At 48.5% G+C, this 25,429-nt stretch overlaps 1 protein-coding gene across 2 annotated transcripts in view; it reads right to left on the bottom strand.

The window, feature by feature from the left end:
* The window catches only part of LOC148506517 (class I histocompatibility antigen, F10 alpha chain-like), a 221,024-nt gene that overhangs the window by 8,798 nt on the left and 186,797 nt on the right, over positions 1-25,429 (bottom strand). For both annotated transcript variants that reach the window (XM_088446651.1, XM_088446650.1), the window contains exons 6-7: positions 19,793-19,828; positions 17,719-17,758 (exon numbers count right to left, since the gene is read on the bottom strand). In XM_088446651.1, coding sequence (XP_088302777.1) covers positions 17,721-17,758; positions 19,793-19,828 — 74 coding nt within the window. In that variant the 3' untranslated portion in view covers positions 17,719-17,720. The remainder of the gene's footprint in view (positions 1-17,718; positions 17,759-19,792; positions 19,829-25,429) is intronic.

Here is a 25,429-nt window from a genome sequence, read left to right as displayed (position 1 = left end):
CGCCATGCAAATCCACCTTGCCAAAGTCTGCTTATTGGCAGGCCAACCCCTCTTGTGAAAGCCATACAGGACAAACAAGGAGTCAGATTTTCGAAAAGAACTGGTACGGTCCACATAAATCTGCAGAGCCCGTACCACATCCAATGAGGCCTCACCAGCTAAGAGATCCGATGAGTTAAAAGCCGGTAATACTATTTCCTTGTTAATGTGGAGTAAACACCACCTTAGGAAGGAAACCAGGGCGGGTCTGAAGTACCGCACTGTCCTGATGAAAAATCAGAAAGGGAGGGAGACGAGAGAGTCCCCAAATCTGACACTCTTCTGGCCGAAGCAATAGCCAGAAGAAACACAGTCTTTGCTGTAAGCCACTTCAAATCCACTGAGCCCAAAGGTTCAAATGGGGGACCTTGGAGCGCCCTCAGAACCACAGCAAAATCGCAAGGAGCCACTGGAGGGACAAAGGGAGTCTGAATGCAAAGGACACCCTGCATAAAGGTGTGGATATCAGGAAGTGGAGAAATCCTAAGCTGAAACCACACCGACAGAGCAGAGACATGCACCTTTAGGGAGGCGAGGCGTAGACCGAGATCCAAGCCCGCCTGTAGAAAAGCCAGCACTCTGGATATCCGAAACTCCTGGGGATCGTATTCTGTAGGGGGACACCACTCAAAATATGTATGCCACACCCTGTGGTAAATTCTAGCCGAAGCAAATTTCCGAGCTCTGAACATGGTATTCACCACAGATCTGGAGAAACCCTTAAGACCTTAAGAGGGAAGTCTCAAGAGCCACACCGTCAAAGACAGATGACCCAGGTCCGGTTAAAGGCAAGGACCCTTAGACAACAGGTCTGGGCGTTGAGGCAACAGCAACGGAGCGTCGATGGAGAGACACTGAAGATCCGAGTACCAATGCCGTCTGGGCCACACAGGAGCCACTAGCAGTATCTTCCGCCTTCCTGCTTGAACTTTCAAAATAATCGCGGAAGAAAGGAGAACGGAGGAAACAAGTATGCAAACTGGAAGGTCCACCGTACCGATAGAGCGTCTACCAGTAGAGCCTCTGCATCTCTTGTTCAGGATCCATACACCCGCAGCTTGCAGTTGTGTATGGAGGCCATGAGATCTATTTTGGGGAGGCCCCACTTGTCCACTAGGAGTTGAAATACCTCCTGGTGAAGAGACCATTCCCCCCCCGGATGTACATTGTGACGGCTGAGGAAGTCCGCTTTCCAGTTGAGTACCACCGGAATGTATACTGCCAAAATGGCTGGAAGATTGCCTTCCGCCCAAGTCAGAATGTGGGATACCTCTTTTAGGGCCGCCTGACTTCGAGTTCCTCTTTGACGATTTATGTAAGCCACCGTGGTGGCATTGTCTGACTGAATTTACACAGGTTTGCCGTGCAGGATGAGTATTGCTTGTTGCAGCGCTCTGAACACTGCCAGAAGTTCCAATATATTGATCGGCAGGGCAGATTCCGCTGACGTCCACCGTCCCTGGAAGACGTGTGGACCCATCACAGCACCCCAGCCCCGAAGGCAGGCATCCGTTGTTAGAAGGACCCAGTCTGAGAACCAAAACTGAAGTCCCCTGTTGAGATGAGACTTCTGTAACCACCAAGTCAGAGACAGGCACACCTCCGGAGAGAGCACGATCATTTGTGTCTTTTTCCGGCGGGGTATTCCGTCCCATCTGGAGAGGATCAACATCTGTAGAGGCCTGGAATGAAACTGGGTATAACTACCATGTCGAACGTCGACACCATGGAACCCAGGAGCCTCACTACCGAGTGAAGAGACACTCGTCGACTCCGTAGGCAATTGCGTATCCTGGACTGCAACATGGATATCTTTTCTTCCGTCAAGAAGATACTCTGCTGCGGAGAGTCCAACAATGCTCCCAGATGGACCATCCTCTGAGAAGGAGTTAGGGAGGATTTCTTCCAGTTCACCAGCCAGCCGTGAGCCTGCACCACTGATATTGTCAGTTGCAGAAGGCTGCAAAGCACTTCTGCAGACCCCGCCAACAAAAGAAGGTCGTCCAAGTAGGGTAACAGGTGGACCCCCTGCAACCGCCATTACCTTTGGCCTCTCCACGGCCCCTCCGGTGTTTACAAACGGCAGAGCCTGAAACTGGTAATTGTGATCTAGTACTTCAAATCTGAGGTAACGCTGATGAACCCTGGTAGGCATCCTGAATATCCAGAGACCCCATAAAATCCCCAGGCTCCATAGCTAAAATAATAGAACGTAGAGTCTCCATTCGGAAACGAGGACCCTTAGAAACTTGTTCAGGGACTTGAGGTTGAGGATTGGTCGGTATGACCGGTTTGGCTTTTGAACCAGAAAGAGGTTGGAGTAATAACCTGCCCCCCCCTTAGGGGTAACGAAAGAGGCACTATGACTCCCGTATGGAGCATAGAGTGTACCACCTCCTGGATAGCCAGAGCATTCTCTGGATCTGAAGGACAGCCTGCTGTGAAGAACTGATGAGGAGGCCTTCTGCAGAAGGAGAAGGCATATCCTTGAGATACCACTTCCCTTCCCAAGTGTCTGTGGTGGTCTGGCACCAGCACTGGGCGAATTGCAGAAGTCGGGCTCCCACCTTGGGGTCCCCCAAGGGGAGGCCCAGCCCGTCAGGCTGAGGGTTTGTCGTCCTGCTTGGCGGCCGGATGTCTGGTACTCCAAACCTGTTTCTTGGGCTTGGCGGCCTTTTTGGACCCTGAAGGTCTCGGAAAGGACTGCACCTTAGGCTTGCCCTGTGGGCGATTGGGTCTAGGACCCCGTCCTTTCGACCCTGATGAAGTCGGGGCTGAAGGTAGACTTGCAGATTTGGCTGCCGCCAGCGTGTCCACTATCTTGTCCAAAGCGTGCCCGAACAGGACCTGACCATTATAAGGTAAGCATTCCAAGCCCTTCTTTGATTCAGCATCTACCCTCCAAGAGCGTAGCCACAAGGAGCGGCAAGCGGACACCGCTGCCGCGGAAATCCTATAAGTAAGTAGGCTCAAATCCAAAGCCTCTTCATTAATGTACGTAGTGGAATCCCGGAGATTATCCACTAACACAATGTCAGGATCCAGTGCAAGAATTCCTCTGTGGAGGACGGTGAGCCGAGGGGTTCGGGTGACTAGGGGAGTGACTAGACTAGGTCTCCTAGTTGCGGCCAAACCCAGGTTTGGCTAGACCTGCCCAGAGGCGCGGAGTCTAACTCACTTGGTGGTTTTCTCCAGTGACCCCTCCAATTGGGATTTGGTTTTCAGCTGCACCAAGTGAGCAGGTCGCGGCCCTCTGGACAGGTACCTGGGAATGGCAGAAGACCGGAAACTATAATGAATGCAATAGCACTGGAGGAGAATGGAATGAATGAACTCTGGAAATGGAACTGAATGCTATAACACAGGCATGGTCTGGAAACAGTTAAGTATGCAGAAAAACACAGACATATACTGGGGATTGCAAAGGCAAGAGCAGAGTGGACTCAGGGAATAAATGGGAATGCTAGAAATGATTGGAGCTGATTACCAGAGACAAGACACTGAGCAAAGAACACAGACATATACTGGAGATTGCACAGACAAGAGCAGAGTGGACTCAGGGAATATATGGGAATGCTGGAAATGATTGGCAGAGACAAGACACAAAGAGAAGTCAGGCATACACTAGGAGAGTGCTAAATGCAAGTGCAGATTTGCACTAACAAGACACAGGGCAGATTGACACAGATATGTGCTGGGAGGTCCAGCTGTGAGCTAATTAATACCAGCAGGTAATCTGACACCTCAGTGACACAAGGAAGCTGCAATACTAGCAGCACATATACAAGACACACAGACATAGAAAACAAAACAGTCTGGATACTGGGAGAGAACTACTCTCAGACTAAGAATAGCTTGGAAGCTAATACTGGAAACTGGAAAACTGTGAACAGGCTGAATGAACTCTCTGAAAGAGTAGCACAGAGCAACGCTGATATCACTGGAACAGAGAAGAAGTTGAACAGCAACTTCCTGGAGTTCTGGAGGCGGATTTATACCCAGGGGTAGCAGATTACTGGAGCACAGCATCAGCTGACTGAAATCATGCTACCATAGGTTAGAAGTACCGTCACATGAGAGGAACTGTCATGGCGGCGCCCATGATGGGAACTCCGATCCCCAGCACACACAGCCGACCATGGAAGCTCGCAAAAAGCACCTAAGGCAGAATACTCAGCCCCACATCCATCACTGCACCAGACGTCTGACCGCAAGGAAGTCAGGGGAAGCCGGCAAGGAGGTGAGCGAGGCCGATCCTAGGCTGAACCCTGACACACATGTTCACTGGTAATGTCTCACTCTTCACTAAGAGCGTCACATGAAAATCCACCTGCGGGGGAGACTCCCATTTAGTTAAATAATTTTCCGCAAAGGGATATGCACTGGCCAGACGTTTTTGAGGTTGAAACCTTTTTCCCGGAGACTAACACGCCTCCTCCAAGTGATCCAAGTGATCCACTAGCTGGCAAGATAGGGGAAAAACTGCTACAGCACCCTTAACATCCTTAAAATAAGCATATGTAGGCATTGCAGGGAGGCTGTCATCAGTAATTACCATGGCCGTACGGACTGCCCGTATGAGACCTGGAATATATATCTTAGACCTAACCTCCACCCCTGAGTGAGGGATGTCAGTGTCAGACAAATCCAGAATCTCGCCATCGTCAGACGACATGTCATCCTCATCATACTGTGTAGACAGGAATGACAATAATTGTCTTTTAGCAGAGCTAGGCGGATCCTGCTCCGTAATGTTCTGCACTGTGGTGGACAGCGAGTTCGCCCAGACAGGTTCCTTTTGAAAAAGAAACTGTTGAGGGGGACACTGTGCTACCACCATCTGTCCCGGAACCCCTAGTACGGGAGACAGGACTACCGCCTGCTGTGTGAACCCCAATTGGGGGAACGCAGGGGGTGCTGATAACCTATCCACTAGGACATTCAAAGCTTGTGCAAAACAAGCCCAGGGAGGTTCTTGTGAGGTGCTGGGTACAACAAGCAAAAATTACTTCGGCGCTTATTAGTCAGAAATAATTATACAGATATCTAGTTAGATTTGATAAAAATCTCAGCTGCAGAGAAATGAATGAGTCTGTGATAACTCATCCTGATTATTTAGAACTACAAAAGAAAAGGATAATGGCTGATCAGCAGAATAATTTAACATCTTGAAGTATATCATATATTGGATTATTTCCTTCGACACTTATCTAATACACAGGGACATTCAAATTAAAGGGATACTGTTATTAATCAATTGAGAGACAATTAATCCCATCACTCAACTTGGTGCTGAAATTTATACTTTATACTTTTTTAGGCAATTCTCAAGTGATCAATTTGTATGTATTACTGTATGTGTCATTTTTAACAATTATTAGTACGTGTCTATATGATTAAATTATATATTATGCAACTTTGATCGAGTCCTGAATATTGTGTATATTAACTGGCTCTGGTGAGTCTTACTGCCATCTCACATACTGTTTCTTATTCCCATTAGTGCAGAGGAATGGCTAAGCATGCAGAACATAAACCATCCTGAAGTACCACCTCCTCCCCTACACCTGCTTTACACCTGGAGCAGAAAAACAGGAGAGGTGCACCAAAGGACACAGAATCCTCACTCCTTGACATATTGGTATGTGACCCACCCCAAAAAAAGAAACTACCTTAAACTGTCAGATAAATTCTCACCCTGACAGTACTGACACTGAGAGGGCTGAGCAGGAAGAAGAAATAGGGATAGTAAAATGGCTGACAGCAGAATATCATACAAACAGCGCTAGCATAAGGTCACATACAATGCAGAAATTGCCTGCACCAATGGCGCTATCGACTACACAGATCTACAGCCTGGTAGGGATAGCGCTACATACACCATACCTTCCAACATGACCCCCTCCAGGAGGGACACAATGCTCTGGTCCTGGACTTCCCTGGTAAGAGGCGGGGCTGCAGCACAGTTCAAAATTCAAATAGGGGAGCCACACCAACTGTCATTTCACACACTGCCAAACATCACTGGCTGGGACTCACTGGCAGTTGGTGTGACTCCCCTATTTGAATTTTGGACTGTGCTGCCGCCCCACCTCTGGAGCCGCCATCAATCATAAATTACCAGGGAAGCCCAGGACCAGAGCATTGTGTCCCTCCTGGAGAGGGTCATGTTGGGAGGTATGCACACACTGACCTTTAAGATGGAGGAGAGGTATGTAAGGGGGACCCAGGCTCCGCACCCTGTGCACAATGTGCACAAAAAAATATGGCCGCCGGAGGAATCAAGGGAAGCGGGCCCGGGGAGGATCGCTGCATCAGCCCGCCAGACCGCAGTGGAAAGGTGCTGAGTGCAGTGGGGGAGGGGCCTCCTGTATTCATCAGGGAAGGCGCCCGCCCCTGGCAGGTAATTAACCCCCGGGATGCTGGAGCATGTTCTGCAACGCTCCAGTCCCGCATCCCTGGTGTTCTAGTGTGAGCGCAGGCTCAGTGCCTTGCTCCACTATGCTGCCGTCTCCAGGGAGCCCCCAGCCCTGCGGACACTGGACTGTGTAACAGCAGGCGCCTACCGCAGACGCCCGCTGCTTACCTTTCGCTGCCCTCCCGTGGATCCGGCCACAGTCCAAGACCCCCGGAGGTTCCGCTAGCTGGAACCCCCAAGAGCCCGCCGAGTTCCCCGGATCGGTACTGGTGGTCGGCGCCGGCGGGGGTGTCGAAGCGGTAGCACGGACGGCCGCTGGACTGTCCGTGCTACTGCTCTTGAAGATCTTCAGGGGCACAACCCCCCGTGCGGTGATCCGACTCCGGCTGGGCACCTACTGAAACTGAGATGCCTTGGCCTGGGGGCGGGGTATAGGAGGGGGGCCCCCGGTGAATCCTGGAATGAAAGTTTTAACTGTGTGGTGCCCATGGATGAAGCCCATACCTATACCACCAAGGTATCCCTGTGGATCCCTAAGGACCCTGTAGTAGAAATACAATTAGATGTTCCAGGATCAGCATCATGACAAATAGGGTTCAAGATTGCTATTTTTTTTTACACACCTAATTGAATTGCAATACCCCAATATTTAATGTAATGTGACTTCTACACAACATTGTGCTTTTCTACACATGCACAAGCAGAGAGGGGCCCCGTGATTGGCCAGCTGGAAGGCTGGAGACAGTTGGTAGAAGAGAAGCGGCAGTTGGTGAGCAGCGGTTAGTCCGAGGTGCCAGCCAGAGAGACTGGACCTGCACCACTGTGAGGGAGAACAGTTTACCGCACGAGATCCGATGAGCTGCGGAGACGACGGAGCGGCAACGTCTGACAGGAGTCAATGAGAGACGCTTGCAGCAGTGCCGGCGAGTGAGCTCCAGTGCAAAAGGTAACGAAGGCAGCGCGTAGGTTAGAGAGAGAGCTGACCCCGCACAGAAGCCAGCTCAGAGCTGGGGGTAGGGATCCACCTGCAGCCAACAGCTGTGTCAGCCCCTCTGTTGGAACAGAGGTGAGGGACGAAGATCCTGACTGTCCAGGCATCAGCTGCTATCTGGGGTGCTGAACTATACCACGGATGTCAGCACTGAGAGCTAATAATCCTGTGTGAGGTGAAAGAAGAGTGACCCAGCCTGCAGCGTGGATCAGATCTGTTCCTAAAATGCAGCACATTACACAGACCCACTGTCACCTCACACGTATATAAAGGATCAGCAGCAGAGCATCACACAGGCATTAGTGACTACATAAATGAGCTGTATAACCAGGAGAGCACAGACGTAGTCCCTAGCTACGGAGTATAAAGGACACCTTACAGCAACGCTTCTTAACTTTAATGACTTTAGAAACATAAGGAACATCTAACCCTGGCAGACAGCTAACACCTGTGTGTAAGCAGCAGTTCCCTGCTTAGTTACTACCTGCAGCTGCTCAGAGCTAAAACTAATCTGTTGTGTAGAGAGATTACAGCCTCAGATAGGAGTTACCTACAAAGGAGACTAATTACAGTCCTCATACAAAGTGCATTGTATGGACCTTACAGGAGGCTGGTTACTATAGTATGTGCATAGACATCATGTAAAGCGAGCAGGGTCCTCCCCCCTCATGTGCTTCTCCTTCCCTCACTCATACAATCGTATACTCCTAACTCCCCACTAGGGCACCTAACACTTGGTTGCTGATGCCCTACTGCTTATTTGAGTGTTATGATCACTATTGCAGCAATGTGTATAAACCATGTCCTTGTCCTGCATTGTTTTGTACTATAAGTCGCTGTTTTTTTGTTTGCTCATTTATGTACTTTGTAAGGCGCTGCGGAGCACGTGTGGCGCCATATAAATAAAAGGATAACAACATACTGTCAAAGTTACACTTGGCTACGCAACACCCTTTTAAGGACTATACACACCGAACCACAGCCAACTAGTCTACTATATAGGAATCTGCTAATGAATGTGGGCCCTGATCTACAAAGTATGTGCACCACCTAAAGACTGGCCATGGGAAGACGGTAGTGTATAATATGTGCCCCACCTAAAGCCTGCCATGGGCAGAGGGTAGGATATATGTGCACCACCTAAAGGCTGGCCATGGGCAGAGGGTAGTATATAGTATGTGCACCACCTAAAGGCTGGCCATGGGCAGAGGGAAATATATAGCATGTGCACCACCTAAAGGCTGGCCATGGGCAGAGGGTAGTGTATAATATGAGATCACACAAACTCAAATTTCTAAAATTTATATCTGTGGTATTTACTGAAGCTTCTGATTGTTAAGTTATCCGCGGTATCAGACCTGATATAAGAATATTGGGCCTGATTCAGACCCGCTCACGAGCGCATAGCGCTCGCAAGCGGGTCGATGGTCGGCCAGTGCGCACGCGAGCGAGTGAGAACTTCACTTGCTCCGGGGCTCGCTACAAAACGGGGCGGCTGTCGATGTTGGTCGACAGCTCGCCTCGTTTTGTAGGCGGGGAGGGGGGGTGGCTGGACAAACGGAGGCTTTCCCGAAGGAACGCCTGCCGTTTGTGGGCAGCCCTACTGAGATCATTCGTTATGTCAGTAGAGATCTACTGAGATCATTCGTTATGTCGTTATGTCTATTAGAGCAGGAAGTTCACTCAGGCTTGCGGGAACTGAGACCCTACCACAAGGGTCTCGCCGCAAGCGTGATGGTCGCGATAATCGCGACCATCGCTAGGCCGCTCACAAAAGCTGTGGGTGGTCACCCACAGCTATGTGAGCGACCTGGAAGCGGATTTTTTTTGTAAAAAAAATCCGTCCTGATTGAGTGAGCGCTCGCAAATAGCGAGCGCCTCTGGATCAGGCCCATATACATTAATGTACACTGAATAGCAGAGTAACTCGCTTCATAAACTTTAAGGATTTTTTTTCTCAATTTAGATCTTCCTTATCTTTTTGTGACTACACTTACAGGGGGTCGTTGGCAAAGTAACAGTACAGAGTTTCTCTGAGCGGAAGGACCAAATTGAGAAATTGTTGTTAGCTAATATTAATACAATTTGTACATGTTGCTTTTCCTGGTTAAGTGGAGGCAGAAGAAAGAGGAGGCAAATAAAACCTTCAGTATCCTCAACTTGTGTCATTATTGTGTCTTAAGGTGCCCATATACGGGGCGATTTGTATCAGATACAATCTCGCATTCGATTACCCTTGACATTCTGTATGATTTGTATTTAGAAAAGGTACGATTGTACAAACGACCATACGATCCGATATATTAAGATGTGTCACATCGTACTGTTCGGTCAAAATCCTTCTGCAAAACCATTTGATCTACGATGCCGATACACGACTGCTGGGACACGCATCGGCATCGTAATAGTCTAGAAAATGCAATTTTTTACACGATTGGCCGTTACGAACAGTCGAAAACGGCCATATCGTGAGAAAAATCACCTCGTGTATGGCCTTAAGCTGCACTTGCTGTAGTAGCAGATAATAGTGTGTGATCATAGTGACTGGGATTGGGAGCCCTTCACCTCTCTGCCAGAGGAAGGAGAGAGCACACGTGTTATAGTGTACCGGATCCTCCACCTATCCATGCCCCCAAATCCCAATTGTGGGGTGTTACAAATTTGCCCCCAAATAATAAATCTTACAGCAACACAAGAGAAAGGGGACATACAGTGCATCCGGAAAGTATTCACAACGCTCAACTTTTTCCCCATGTTACAGCCTTATTCTGAAATGGAATAAATTCATTTTTGTCCTCAAAATTCTACACACAATACCCCATAATGACAACGTGTAAAAAGTTTTTTGCGATTTTTGTAAATTTAAAAAAAAAACAAAAACTAAGAAATCACACGTACATAAGTATTCACAGCCTTTGCTCAATACTTTGTTGATGCACCTTTGGCAGCAATTACAGCCTCAAGTCTTTTTGAATATGATGCCACAAGCTTGGCACACCTATCTTTGGCCAGTTTCGCCCATTCCTCTTTGCAGCAACTCTCAAGCTCCATCAGGTTGGATGGGAGGCGTTGGTGCACAGCCATTTTCAGATCTCTCCAGAGATGGTCAATCGGATTCATGTCTGAGCTCTGGCTGGGCCACTCAAGGACATTCACAGATTTGTCCTGAAGCCACTCCTTTGATATATTGGCTGTGTGCTTAGGGTCATTGTCCTGCTGAAAGATGAACCGTCACCCCAGTCTGAGGTCAAGAGCGCTCTGGAGCAGATTTTTATCCAGAATGTCTCTGGGCCTGATTCAGAGGTGCTCGCAAAAAGCGAGCGCTCGCTCTGAATCAGGGCGGGCGCTTGGTTTTCTACTTGCGGCTTCTTGGCTGCTCGCATAGCTGTGGGTTACCACCCACAGCTTATGCGAGCGGCCATGATGATGGCCGCAAGCCCGAGAGAGATTTCGGCTCCAACAGAGCCGGAAGCTCTCTCACTGACATCACTGGTGATGTCAGTGAGGCCGCCCACAAACGGCAGGCATTCGCTTGGGAACGCCTCCATTTGTGAAGCCACCCCCCGGCCACGCCTACAAAAGGGGTCGAGCTGTCGATCAACATCGACAGCCACCCCTTTTGTAGTGAGTCCCGGAGCGACTGGCCCACCATCGACCCGGTTGCGAGCGCACAGTGTTTGCGACCGGGTCTGAATCAGGCCCTCTGTACATTGCTGCATTCATCTTTTCCTCTATCCTGACTAGTCTCCCAGTTCCTGCCGTTGAAAAAATCCCTACTAAAAGAGAAATGAAAAAGCTTTGTCCTGATGTGTGGCGCACATAAGAATAATTATTAACATAAAAAAGGTAAAGCTTTATTGGGTAAACATTAAAAAAGTAGGTGCAAATAGCACCAAATTCAGCGAAATAACAGTTAAAAATTGAAATGTGATGTAAAGTGAAAAAGGTGTGATAATATTTATGAAGGTTTTTAAGTTTTTTTATAAAATCAAAATAAGTAAAACCTCACCGTGTGCCTCAATTTGTTGAATAATTATATTTGTTGTTTCTGATATGCAGTTAAATCAAGCGGTCATGTATTAATAATATTAGTAAGTGGAGCTCTGTATAGAAGAAGGGAAGACCTCAGAAAATGGTATTTAAACCTGCAGTATACATGAATTGTAGAAGAACCTAAACGTACTAATATGAAAATCTAACTAAATGGGGAGGGCCACCCCTCTACCCAGCAGTATGCCCCGTATTGATACTGTAATATGTGGTTTCTTAGATAGTTATAATTCACCGTATCTGGTCTTAAGTTCACCCTTTATATATTAGAAAATCATGCATCTGATCTATCTCACATTTCATTAATTTGTTAATGGATGTGTTAAATCTGTAATATAAACCAGAGTATTGAAAGTCCACCATTAGATTAATGCATCTTCACCTTCTGATAGTAAATACTGATTGTAATCAGTGGTGCTATTTGTCAATGGAATGTCAATTATATAGGGCTCTATTTACTACAATCCGCATATTGAATGCAAATTGTAGTGCGATATTATAGGCAATATCACAGGGATTTACTACAAATACCTTGCAGGGACAGAGCTTGCAAGAAAGCTCTGTCCCTGCGAATCCCCTCCGCACACTAGTCATGGTATTTTCGCAAAAAAATACCGTGACAAAGTGCCCGCGCATGCGCTGTACGGCCGCCGCTGCTACCCTCCCCGGTGCTAAGCCCCGCCCCCACGATCCAGGACCCCCCAGCGACCCCGCTCCCTTAATAGCACTTACCTGCCGCCATCAGTGCTCCGGTGATGTCTTCCATGCCTCCGGTCAGCTGATATCCCATACTGCACTGGGACCCGATCACCTGATGACCGAGCCGCAGTGCACCATGTGAGACCAGCTGACCGGAGGGAGAACATCACCAGAGCCCCGACCACCGGTCCCTGGAGTCAGGTAAGGAATTTTTTTTTTTTAACTTTTTTTTTTTTTTTAGCAGAGATCAGCTTGCGGTGTGTTTAGACCACACGGCTGATCACTGGGACCGGCTCCGGGCTCTGCTTTGCCTTTTAGAGCAGAGTAGGAGCCCGGTAACCGGGGGAGACCCTGGATAACGCCACCTCCAGGTGGCGTTATTATCACAGGGCTTTCCCCGGTATTTTTTTACTATTTATTTTTAGTAACTTTGGTAAGATCACATTTCCCATTACAATTATGGGAAATGCGATCTGCTTGCTAAAAATAAGTGATATTTAGGGCTTGGAGTAGAATTTTACGAATTCTACTCCAATTGCCCTGTAATAACTATAGGTGATACTAAAATAATGTGAAAAGGGTGTTAAAGGGGACAATATCTAATATACACGGCTTACTGATAGATTAATACACATTGTGAGATATCAGTTGTTTGATGTCTTATTCAATAGTCAGTTGAGGGAACAGTGGGCCTGATTCAGAGCGTTCGCTCTGAATCAGGGCGCTTTTTTTTTTTTTTTTGTGTGCGGCCTTCTGGCCGCGACCAACGGGCTTGCGATGAGACCCTTGTGGTAGGGTCTCGTTCATCACAAGCCCCAGAGAGCTTTCGGCTCTAACAGAGCCGGAAGCTCTCCACTAACATCACTCGTGATGTCAGTGGGGCCACCCCCAAACGGCAAGCGTTCCCTCCGTTTGGGCAGTCACCCCCCAGGCCCGCCCACCAAACGGGGCGAGCTGTCACTCAACATCGACAGCTCGCCCCCTTTGGTGCGAGACCCAGAGCGACGGATTGCCCGTCACTAGCCGGGACTCGCACATGTCCACGACGGAGCCGGCTCCGTCGTGCGCATGCACTGTGGGCCACCATCGACCCGGTTGCGAGCACTCAGTGCTTGCGACCGGGTCTGAATCAGGCCCAGTGTATGTTATTATTCGCTTTGTATTAGCTAATACAAAACAAATAATAACTCACTGCAGGTTTAAAGACAATTTTCTGAGGTCTTACCTTCTTCTATACAGAGCTCCACTTAGTAATAATAATAATACATGACCGCTTGATTTAACTGAATATCAGAAACAACATATATAATTATTCAATAAATTGAGGCACACGGTGAGGTTTTAATTATTTTGATTTTATTAAAAAACTTAAAACCTTCATAAATATTATCACTCGTTTTTCACTTAACATCACATTTCAATTTGTAACTGTTATTTCTGCAGCAGGCTCCATAGGGTATCCACAGGGATACCTTGGGTTATAGTCATGGCTTGGCCATCGGGCACCACACACTTAACTTTGTGCTCCCAGGATGCACTGGGACCCCCTCCTATAACCCCGCCCCCAGGCCAAGGCACCTCAGTTTCAGTTGGTGCCCGGCTATAGTTGGTTTCACCGCATGGGGGCTGCTGGCAAACAGCCCCGAAGTTAAGAAGACTGCAAGTGCGGCTAGTGGGGACAGTCCAGTGGAAGCCCCCACTACCGCACCTACACCCCTGCCGGCGCTGAACACCGGTACTGATCGGGGAACTCAGCGGGCTTATCTGGGAGTCCCAGCTAGCGGGGCCCCGGGAGCTCAGGACTGTGGTCGGGTGTACCGGGGGCAGCAAGGTAAGCACAGGGGGCGTCTGCGGACGGCGCCCACTGCGGCACAGTCCAGTGTCCTCAGGGCTGGGGGCTCCCTGAGGGCGGCAGTTAGTGGAGCCAGGTACTATCCTGCGCTACCACTAGACCACCAGGGATATGGGGCTGGAGCATTAAGGAAGCGCTCCAGCATCCCAGGGGTTAATGGCCTGCCAGGAAGGGTGCCTTTCCTGTTTTAGACTATGGGAAAGGCCCCTCTCTCACTGCACCAGCCGCCTTTCTACTGAGGTTTGGCGCGCTGGTGCTTGGGATCCTCCTCCAGGGCTCTGCCTCCAGAACGCTCGGCGGCCATCTTGGATGCGCAGCAACGCTGAGTAGGAGTGTGGAGCCTGGGTCCTCCCCTCTACCTACAGCTAAAGGTTTGCTCAGGTAGCACTATTTCCACTTCAGACTTAGCATCTGAGTGGTTGATGATAGCGCTGATCAGGCATTTATTCTGCATAGTATGTGACTTTATGCTAGCGCTGTCTGTATATTTTCTTCTGTCAGCCATTTTTACTGTCCCTGTTTTTCTGCTCTGTTTTACTCTAATCGGTGCACAGTACTGTGAGGGTGAATATTAAACCTCACAGTGGGTAGTGTTTTACTTACTGTAAGGGGTCACATACTAACCCGGTAGTGAGGATTCCGCACTCAGTGCTACCCCCGGTTCACTGTTCCAAGTGTAACACGTGTGGGGGAGGGGGAGTTTCCGCAGGATGGGATATGCAGTACTTGCTTGTCCCTGCCTGTCGCCCCTGTAGTGGCCAGCATGTCCCAGGAGCCTCCTTGGGCGACGCTTACGCTAGCTGTTAAGCCTTGGTAGGGATATTGTCCGTTCCTCCTGCGTTCCCTCAATTGGGGTTAACGCATCAGGCGGTAGTCCCTTCCCCTGTACTTGGGGCACCGGGGCAGTTGACCTCCTCAGCGGGTATCCCAAAAGGAAACTGCCTGGGTGAGCACTCTGTCCGCCACAGTACAGAACTTAATGGGCGTTTTGCAGGTGCCCGCTCCAAGGCCTGCTGAGAGACCGTTAGTAGCGCCACTGTTACCACATTGATGATGATGATGATGTCAGATGAAGGGGAGATCCCGGAATCTGACTCGTATCGACCCACTTAAGAGGTTGAGTATAAGTCCAGGATTTATGTATCCGGGCTAATTAAAGGTGTTCGCAGGGTTATGCTCATGGAGGATGACTGTCTCCCTGCAACTGCATCGTCTTACGCATACTTTAAGAACCTTAAAGGTAAGGCGTCAGCTTTTCTCTTTATCTGGTCAGCTGATGGACCATATGGAGGAAGCGTGGAAATTCCCAGGGAGAAGGTTTCAGCCCCAAGGGAGACTGACATGTTCTTATCCCTTTGCAGAGGATTACTTCACTAAGTGGGACACCCCTCCTAAGGTGGATTCCCATGTGACACGCCTGATTAAGAGTGCAATCTTACCCATGCCGCCTATGTCCTCATTTAAGGACGTTACGGACCGAAAAGGTAGAGCTTTACTTAAAATCCATTTACTCTTTGGCCGGGGGATCTGACAGACTGCTCATGGCGGTCTGTTGGGTGGCTCGGGCCATGGAAAAATGGGCTGACGCTCTGGAGTCGTCATTCTCCTCTGATGCTTCTGAGGAGCAGACGGTGCTTGCAGGTAATATCCGTGATTCTGCTACTTATATTAACGAAGCAGCGTTGGATGTTAGTCTGCTTCCAGGAAGCAGTTTCGGCTCCCCGATCTTGGAGGTTACGTTCTTGGAATGCAGATGTGGAATCCAAGAAGGGCCTGGAAGGCTTGCCATTTAATGGTCAGGTCCTCTTCGGTCCAGACCTGGATAAAAATTGTAAGTACGTTGGCAGCTGCAAAGTCTGCATGTCTGCCATCGCCTCCAGCTCCATCTGGGACTGCTACTTCGTCTTTTCGACCTATCGTCCTCAAGGTAGGCAAAAGGTGCAGTCTTTTCCCAGGCCATCAGGAGCCACCAGGAAGACATCCAAGTCCAAGAAGCGACCTTGGAGTGCTAGACGCCTTGTCACCAAGCCTGAAGACAAACCCTCAGCATGATGAGTCAGGCCTCCCCTTGGGGGACCCCAGGGTGGGAGGCCGACTTCTTCGGTTCGCCCAGCACCGTTGGATGAATGCCACAGACACCTGGGTCAGAGAAGTGGTTTCTCACGGGTACGCCCTCTCCTTCAGCAGAAGGCCTCCCCATCAGTTTTGTTTCCTACACTCCGGAGGTAGGCCTTCATTCCACAAAGGCTCTGGAAATCCAGAAAGTGGTAAGTTCTATGCTCCAAGACGGGGATCATAGTTCCTGTCCCCCCGTCCCTCAGGGGGACGGGTTCTTATTCCAAACTCTTTTTGGTACCAAAACCGAACGGTTCTTTCCGTCCTATTCTCTACCTCAAAGCTCTCAACAAGTTTCTGAGGGTCCCTCGGTTCAAGATGGAGACTACGTTCCATTATGTTAGCTATGGAACCTGGGGATTTTATGGTGTCTCTGAATATTCAGGATGCCTACCTGCATATCCCCACTAATACGGCTCATCAGAGGTTTCTCAGATTTGCTGTATTGGATCACCATTACCAGTTTCAAGCACTGCCGTTTGGTCTTTCCACGGAGGACGAACAAAGCGTCCGACTTCCTAAGGGAACTGGTATGGTCCACGTAAAATCGTAGAGCTTGTACCACATCCAATGAAGCTTCACCTGCTGAAAGGTCTGGTGAGTTAAAGGACGGCAGTACAATTTCCCCACTAATGAGGAAACTAGAGACCACCTTAGGCAGGAATGTGGAAGAGTCCTGGTGGTTCCGAACTTCTTCCATTTACGGATGATGGAGGCCACTGTGCTCATTGGGACCTTCAAAGCAGCAGATATTTTTCTGTACCCTTCCATAGATTTGTGCCTCGAGACAATCCTGACTCGGAGGTCTACAGACAATTCCTTGGACTTCATGCTTGGTTTGTGGTCTGAGATGCACTGTCAAGTGTGGGACCTTATATAGACAGGTGTATGCCTTTTCAAAATCATGTCCAATCAACTGAATTTACCACAGGTGGACTCCAATTAAGCTTTAGGAACATCTCAAGGATGATCAGTGAAAGCAGGATGCACCTAAGCTCAATTTTGAGCTTCATGGCAAAGCCTGTGAATACTTATGTACATATGATTTCTTAGTGTTTTTATTTAGTAAATTTGCAAAAATCTCCCAAAAACTTTTTTTTACACATTGTCATTATGGGGTATTGCGTGAAGAATTTTGAGGAAAAAATCAATTTATTCCATTTTGGAATAAGGCTGTAACATAACAAAATGTGGAAAAAGTGAAGCATTGTGAATACTTTCCAGGTGCACTGTACATAAATCATGGTGCCCCCCACAATACATGATATGATTATCTTAATTTGCTAGAAAAAGACTGCCCTATTACACCCCCGTCCCCCACAATAGTAATAAAGAAAATGAACAATATAGACAATTGGCCTGGTCACTTGGTGGGACATATTGTGGATATAAACAAGTTAATCTCTGGATACATAACTCTCCCATTGTAGGCGGAGACCCGGTAATAAAAACTACCAGCTAGATACACTCTGTCTATCTAACCAGTGATTACAGAATGATGGACACCACAAGAGAGAGGGAGCTGCCCAGGTAATACAGCGCTCAGGAACTTACACTCAGGGGCTGGATGAGTTAGAGGAGTCATCTTCTTTGTCTGTAGAAAGAGAGAAATAGGTGTATGAGATTGTTCTTACACTGTACTAATATCAGCCACCATCACCACACAGGGGCATCTGTGGTTACACTGTACCAATATCAGCCACCATCACCACACAGGGGCATCTGTGGTTACACTGTACTAATATCAGTCACCATCACCGCACAGGGACATCTGTGGTTACACTGTACTAATATCATCCACCATCACCACACAGGGACATCTGTGGTTACACTGTACTAATATCAGCCACCATCACCACACAGGGACATCTGTGGTTACACTGTACTAATATCAGCCACCATCACCGCACAGGGGCATCAGTGGTTACACTGTACTAATATCAGCCACCATCACCGCACAGGGGCATCTGTGGTTACACTGTACTAATATCAGCCACCATCACCACACAGGGGCATCTGTGGTTACACTGTACTAATATCAGCCACCATCACCACACAGGGGCATCTGTGGTTACACTGTACTAATATCATCCACCATCACCGCACAGGGACATCTGTGGTTACACTGTACTAATATCATCCACCATCACCTCACAGGGGCATCTGTGGTTACACTGTACTAATATCATCCACCATCACCACACAGGGACATTTATGGTTACACTGTACTAATATCAGCCACCATCACCGCACAGGGACATCTGTGGTTACACTGTACTAATATCAGCCACCATCACCACACAGGGGACATCTGTGGTTACACTGTACTAATATCATCCACCATCACCACACAGGGACATCTATGGTTACACTGTACTAATATCAGCCACCATCACCGCACAGGGACATCTGTGGTTACACTGTACTAATATCATCCACCATCACCACACAGGGGACATCTGTGGTTACACTGTACTAATATCATCCACCATCACCACACAGGGACATCTATGGTTACACTGTACTAATATCAGCCACCATCACCGCACAGGGACATCTGTGGTTACACTGTACTAATATCAGCCACCATCACCACACAGGGGACATCTGTGGTTACACTGTACTAATATCATCCACCATCACCACACAGGGACATCTGTGGTTACACTGTACTAATATCATCCACCATCACCACACAGGGACATCTGTGGTTACACTGTACTAATATCACTCACCATCACCATACAGGAACATCGGTGGATGATATTAGTACAGTGTAACCACAATCACCACACAGGGACATCTATGGTTACACTGTATTAATATCAGCCACCGTCACCGCACAGGGGCATCTGTGGTTACACTGTACTAATATCAGTCACCATCACCGCACAGGGACATCTGTGGTTACAATGTACTAATATCAGCCACCATCACCACACAGGGACATCTGTGGTTACACTGTACTAATATCAGCCACCGTCACCACACAGGGACATCTGTGGTTACACTGTACTAATATCAGCCACCATCACCGCACAGGGACATCTGTGGTTACACTGTACTAATATCAGCCACCATCACCGCACAGGGACATCTGTGGTTACACTGTACTGATATCAGCCACCATCACCGCACAGGGACATCTGTGGTTACACTGTACTAATATCAGCCACCATCACCACACAGGGGCATCTGTGGTTACACTGTACTAATATCAGCCACCATCACCGCACAGGGACATCTGTGGTTACACTGTACTAATATCATCCACCATCACCGCACAGGGACATCTGTGGTTACACTGTACTAATATCATCCACCATCACCACACAGGGGCATCTGTGGTTACACTGTACTAATATCATCCACCATCACCACACAGGGACATCTGTGGTTACACTGTACTAATATCATCCACCATCACCACACAGAGGCATCTGTAGTTACTATAAATTACTGATCACTGGGGAAATGTATGTAACTCTAATTTATATGAATGTAGTAAGCAGCATCCTTATCTTCCCATAATCCCCTTCACAGACATCCTTCCCATGTTTTTGAATAGTAACATGTATTGCACATAACACACAGATAGGGCACAGCAGATAATAGCAATTATACTTACTGGGGGTAGGAACATAAATATTACCAGGCTTCTTCCCTAAAATAAATACAAAAGACCAGGGTAAGAACAGGAAAAACAAAAGAAATGTTACAATCTCCTCACAGAGGAGATGACTGAGCAGTGACAATCAGCGCTGTATTCCCAGCTGTCTAACCCAGTAATTACCCTCACAGAGGAGATGACTGAGCAGTGACAATCAGCGCTGAATTCCCAGCTGTCTAACCCAGTAATAACCCGCACAGAGGAGATGACTGAGCAGTGACAATCAGCGCTGTATTCCCAGCTGTCTAACCCACTAATTACCCTCACAGATGGGATGACTGAGCAGTGACAATCAGCGCTGTATTCCCAGCTGACTAACCCAGTAATTGCCCTCATAGAGGAGATGACTGAGCAGTGACAATCAGCGCTGTATTCCCAGCTGACTAACCCAGTAATTGCCCTCACAGAGATGACTGAGCAGTGACAATCAGCGATGTATTCCCAGCTGACTAACCCAGTAATTGCCCTCACAGTAGGTGAATGAGCAGTGACAATCAGCGCTGTATTCCCAGCTGTCTAACCCAGTAATTGCCCTCACAGAGGAGATGACTGAGCAGTGACAATCAGCGATGTATTCCCAGCTGACTAACCCAGTAATTGCCCTCACAGTAGGTGAATGAGCAGTGACAATCAGCACTGTATTCCCAGCTGACTAACCCAGTAATTGCCCTCACAGATGGGATGACTGAGCAGTGACAATCAGCGCTGTATTCCCAGCTGACTAACCCAGTAATTGCCCTCACAGAGGAGATGACTGAGCAGTGACAATCAGCGCTGTATTCCCAGCTGACTAACCCAGTAATTGCCCTCACAGAGATGACTGAGCAGTGACACTCAGCGCTGTATTCCCAGCTGTCTAACCCAGTAATTGCCCTCATAGAGGAGATGACTGAGCAGTGACAATCAGCGCTGTATTCCCAGCTGACTAACCCAGTAATTGCCCTCACAGTAGGTGAATGAGCAGTGACAATCAGCGCTGTATTCCCAGCTGTCTAACCCAGTAATTGCCCTCACAGAGGAGATGACTGAGCAGTGACAATCAGCGATGTATTCCCAGCTGACTAACCCAGTAATTGCCCTCACAGTAGGTGAATGAGCAGTGACAATCAGCACTGTATTCCCAGCTGACTAACCCAGTAATTGCCCTCACAGATGGGATGACTGAGCAGTGACAATCAGAGCTGTATTCCCAGCTGACTAACCCAGTAATTGTCCTCACAGAGGAGATGACTGAGCAGTGACAATCAGCGCTGTATTCCCAGCTGACTAACCCAGTAATTGCCCTCACAGAGGAGATGACTGAGCAGTGACAATCAGCGCTGTATTCCCAGCTGACTAACCCAGTAATTGCCCTCACAGAGGAGATGACTGAGCAGTGACACTCAGCGCTGTATTCCCAGCTGTCTAACCCAGTAATTACCATCACAGAGGAGATGAATGAGCAGTGACAATCAGCGCTGTATTCCCAGCTGTCTAACCCAGTAATTGTCCTCACAGAGATGACTGAGCAGTGACAATCAGCGCTGTATTCCCAGCTGACTAACCCAGTAATTACCCTCACAGAGGAGATGACTGAGCAGTGACAATCAGCGATGTATTCCCAGCTGACTAACCCAGTAATTGCCCTCACAGTAGGTGAATGAGCAGTGACAATCAGCACTGTATTCCCAGCTGACTAACCCAGTAATTGCCCTCACAGATGGGATGACTGAGCAGTGACAATCAGCGCTGTATTCCCTGCTGACTAACCCAGTAATTACCCTCACAGAGGAGATGACTGAGCAGTGACAATCAGCGATGTATTCCCAGCTGACTAACTCAGTGATTACCCTCACAGAGGAGATGACTGAGCAGTGACAATCAGCGCTGTATTCCCAGCTGTCTAACCCAGTAATTACCCTCACAGAGATGACTGAGCAGTGACAATCAGCGCTGTATTCCCAGCTGTCTAACCCAGTAATTACCCTCACAGAGGAGATGACTGAGCAGTGACAATCAGCGCTGTATTCCCAGCTGACTAACCCAGTAATTACCCTCACAGAGGAGATGACTGAGCAGTGACAATCAGCGCTGTATTCCCAGCTGTCTAACCCAGTAATTGTCCTCACAGAGATGACTGAGCAGTGACAATCAGCGCTGTATTCCCAGCTGTCTAACCCAGTAATTGTCCTCACAGAGATGACTGAGCAGTGACAATCAGCGCTGTATTCCCAGCTGACTAACCCAGTAATTACCCGCACAGAGGAGATGACTGAGCAGTGACAATCAGCGATGTATTCCCAGCTGACTAACCCAGTAATTGCCCTCACAGAGATGACTGAGCAGTGACAATCAGCGCTGTATTCCCAGCTGACTAACCCAGTAATTGCCCTCACAGATGGGATGACTGAGCAGTGACAATCAGCGCTGTATTCCCTGCTGACTAACCCAGTAATTACCCTCACAGAGGAGATGACTGAGCAGTGACAATCAGCGCTGTATTCCCAGCTGTCTAACCCAGTAATTGTCCTCACAGAGATGACTGAGCAGTGACAATCAGCGCTGTATTCCCAGCTGTCTAACCCAGTAATTGTCCTCACAGAGATGACTGAGCAGTGACAATCAGCGCTGTATTCCCAGCTGACTAACCCAGTAATTACCCTCACAGGAGGAGATGACTGAGCAGTGACAATCAGCGCTGTATTCCCAGCTGTCTAACCCAGTAATTACCCTCACAGAGATGACTGAGCAGTGACAATCAGCGCTTTATTCCCAGCTGACTAACCCAGTAATTACCCGCACAGAGGAGATGAATGAGCAGTGACAATCAACGCTGTATTCCCAGCTGTCTAACCCAGTAATTACCCTCACAGAGATGACTGAGCAGTGACAATCAGCGCTGTATTCCCAGCTGACTAACCCAGTAATTACCCTCACAGAGGAGATGAATGAACAGTGACAATCAGCGCTGTATTCCCTGCTGACTAATCCAGTAATTGCCCTCACAGATGGGATGACTGAGCAGTGACAATCAGCGCTGTATTCCCTGCTGACTAACCCAGTAATTGCCCTCACAGATGGGATGACTGAGCAGTGACAATCAGCGCTGTATTCCCTGCTGACTAACCCAGTAATTACCCTCACAGAGGAGATGACTGAGCAGTGACAATCAGCGCTGTATTCCCAGCTGTCTAACCCAGTAATTGTCCTCACAGAGATGACTGAGCAGTGACAATCAGCGCTGTATTCCCAGCTGTCTAACCCAGTAATTGTCCTCACAGAGATGACTGAGCAGTGACAATCAGCGCTGTATTCCCAGCTGACTAACCCAGTAATTACCCGCACAGAGGAGATGACTGAGCAGTGACAATCAGCGATGTATTCCCAGCTGACTAACCCAGTAATTGCCCTCACAGTAGGTGAATGAGCAGTGACAATCAGCACTGTATTCCCAGCTGACTAACCCAGTAATTGCCCTCACAGATGGGATGACTGAGCAGTGACAATCAGCACTGTATTCCCAGCTGTCTAACCCAGTAATTGTCCTCACAGAGATGACTGAGCAGTGACAATCAGCGCTGTATTCCCAGCTGTCTAACCCAGTAATTGTCCTCACAGAGGAGATGAATGAGCAGAGACAATCAGCGCTATATTCCCTGCTGACTAACCCAGTAATTACCCTCACAGAGGAGATGACTGAGCAGTGACAATCAGCGCTGTATTCCCAGCTGTCTAACCCAGTAATTACCCTCACAGAGATGACTGAGCAGTGACAATCAGCGCTGTATTCCCAGCTGACTAACCCAGTAATTACCCGCACAGAGGAGATGAATGAGCAGTGACAATCAACGCTGTATTCCCAGCTGTCTAACCCAGTAATTACCCTCACAGAGATGACTGAGCAGTGACAATCAGCGCTGTATTCCCAGCTGACTAACCCAGTAATTACCCTCACAGAGGAGATGAATGAGCGGTGACAATCAACGCTGTATTCCCAGCTGACTAACCCAGTAATTGCCCTCACAGATGGGATAACTGAGCAGTGACAATCAGCGCTGTATTCCCAGCTGTCTAACCCAGTAATTACCCTCACAGAGGAGATGACTGAGCAGTGACAATCAGCGCTGTATTCCCAGCTGTCTAACCCAGTAATTACCTTCATAGAGGAGGTGAATGAGCAGTGACAATCAGCGCTGTATTCCCAGCTGTCTAACCCAGTTATTACCCTCACAGAGGAGATGACTGAGCAGTGACACTCAGCGCTGTATTCCCAGCTGTCTAACCCAGTAATTGTCCTCACAGAGGAGATGACTGAGCAGTGACAATCAGCGCTGTATTCCCAGCTGACTAACCCAGTAATTGCCCTCACAGAGGAGATGACTGAGCAGTGACAATCAGCGCTGTATTCCCAGCTGACTAACCCAGTAATTGCCCTCACAGAGGAGATGACTGAGCAGTGACAATCAGCGCTGTATTCCCAGCTGACTAACCCAGTAATTGCCCTCACAGAGGAGATGACTGAGCAGTGACAATCAGCGCTGTATTCCCAGCTGTCTAACCCAGTAATTGCCCTCACAGAGATGACTGATCAGTGACAATCAGCGCTGTATTCCCAGCTGACTAACCCAGTAATTACCCTCACAGAGGAGATGACTGAGCAGTGACAATCAGCGCTGTATTCCCAGCTGACTAACCCAGTAATTACCCTCCCAGAGATGAATGAGCAGTGACAATCAGCGCTGTAATCCCAGCTGACTAACCCAGTAATTACCCTCACAGAGGAGATGACTGAGCAGTGACAATCAGCGCTGTATTCTCAGCTGACTAACCCAGTAATTACCCTCACAGTAGGTGAATGAGCAGTGACAATCAGCACTGTATTCCCAGCTGACTAACCCAGTAATTGCCCTCACAGAGGAGATGAATGAGCAGTGACAATCAGCGCTGTATTCCCAGCTGTCTAACCCTGTAATTGCACTCACAGAGGAGATGAATGAGCAGTGACAATCAGCGCTGTATTCCCAGCTGTCTAACCCAGTAATTGTCCTCACAGAGGAGATGACTGAGCAGTGACAATCAGCGCTGTATTCCCAGCTGACTAACCCAGTAATTGCCCTCACAGTAGGTGAATGAGCAGTGACAATTAGCGCTGTATTCCCTGCTGACTAACCCAGTAATTGCCCTCACAGAGGAGATGACTGAGCAGTGACAATCAGCGCTGTATTCCCAGCTGTCTAACCCAGTAATTACCCTCACAGAGGAGATGACTGAGCAGTGACAATCAGCGCTGTATTCCCAGCTGACTAACCCAGTAATTGCCCTCACAGTAGGTGAATGAGCAGTGACAATTAGCGCTGTATTCCCTGCTGACTAACCCAGTAATTGCCCTCACAGAGGAGATGACTGAGCAGTGACAATCAGCGCTGTATTCCCAGCTGTCTAACCCAGTAATTGCCCTCACAGAGGTGATGACTGAGCAGTGACACTCAGCGCTGTATTCCCAGCTGACTAACCCAGTAATTGCCCTCACAGTAGGTGAATGAGCAGTGACAATTAGCGCTGTATTCCCTGCTGACTAACCCAGTAATTGCCCTCACAGAGGAGATGACTGAGCAG

Source organism: Taudactylus pleione, unplaced genomic scaffold (assembly GCF_031769625.1).
Source record: "Taudactylus pleione unplaced genomic scaffold, aTauple2 ptg000400l, whole genome shotgun sequence".
NCBI classification, from domain to species: domain Eukaryota; kingdom Metazoa; phylum Chordata; class Amphibia; order Anura; family Myobatrachidae; genus Taudactylus; species Taudactylus pleione.
The sequence above is the reverse complement of the archived record's forward strand: the minus strand, read 5'-3'. Positions and strand labels throughout refer to the sequence as shown.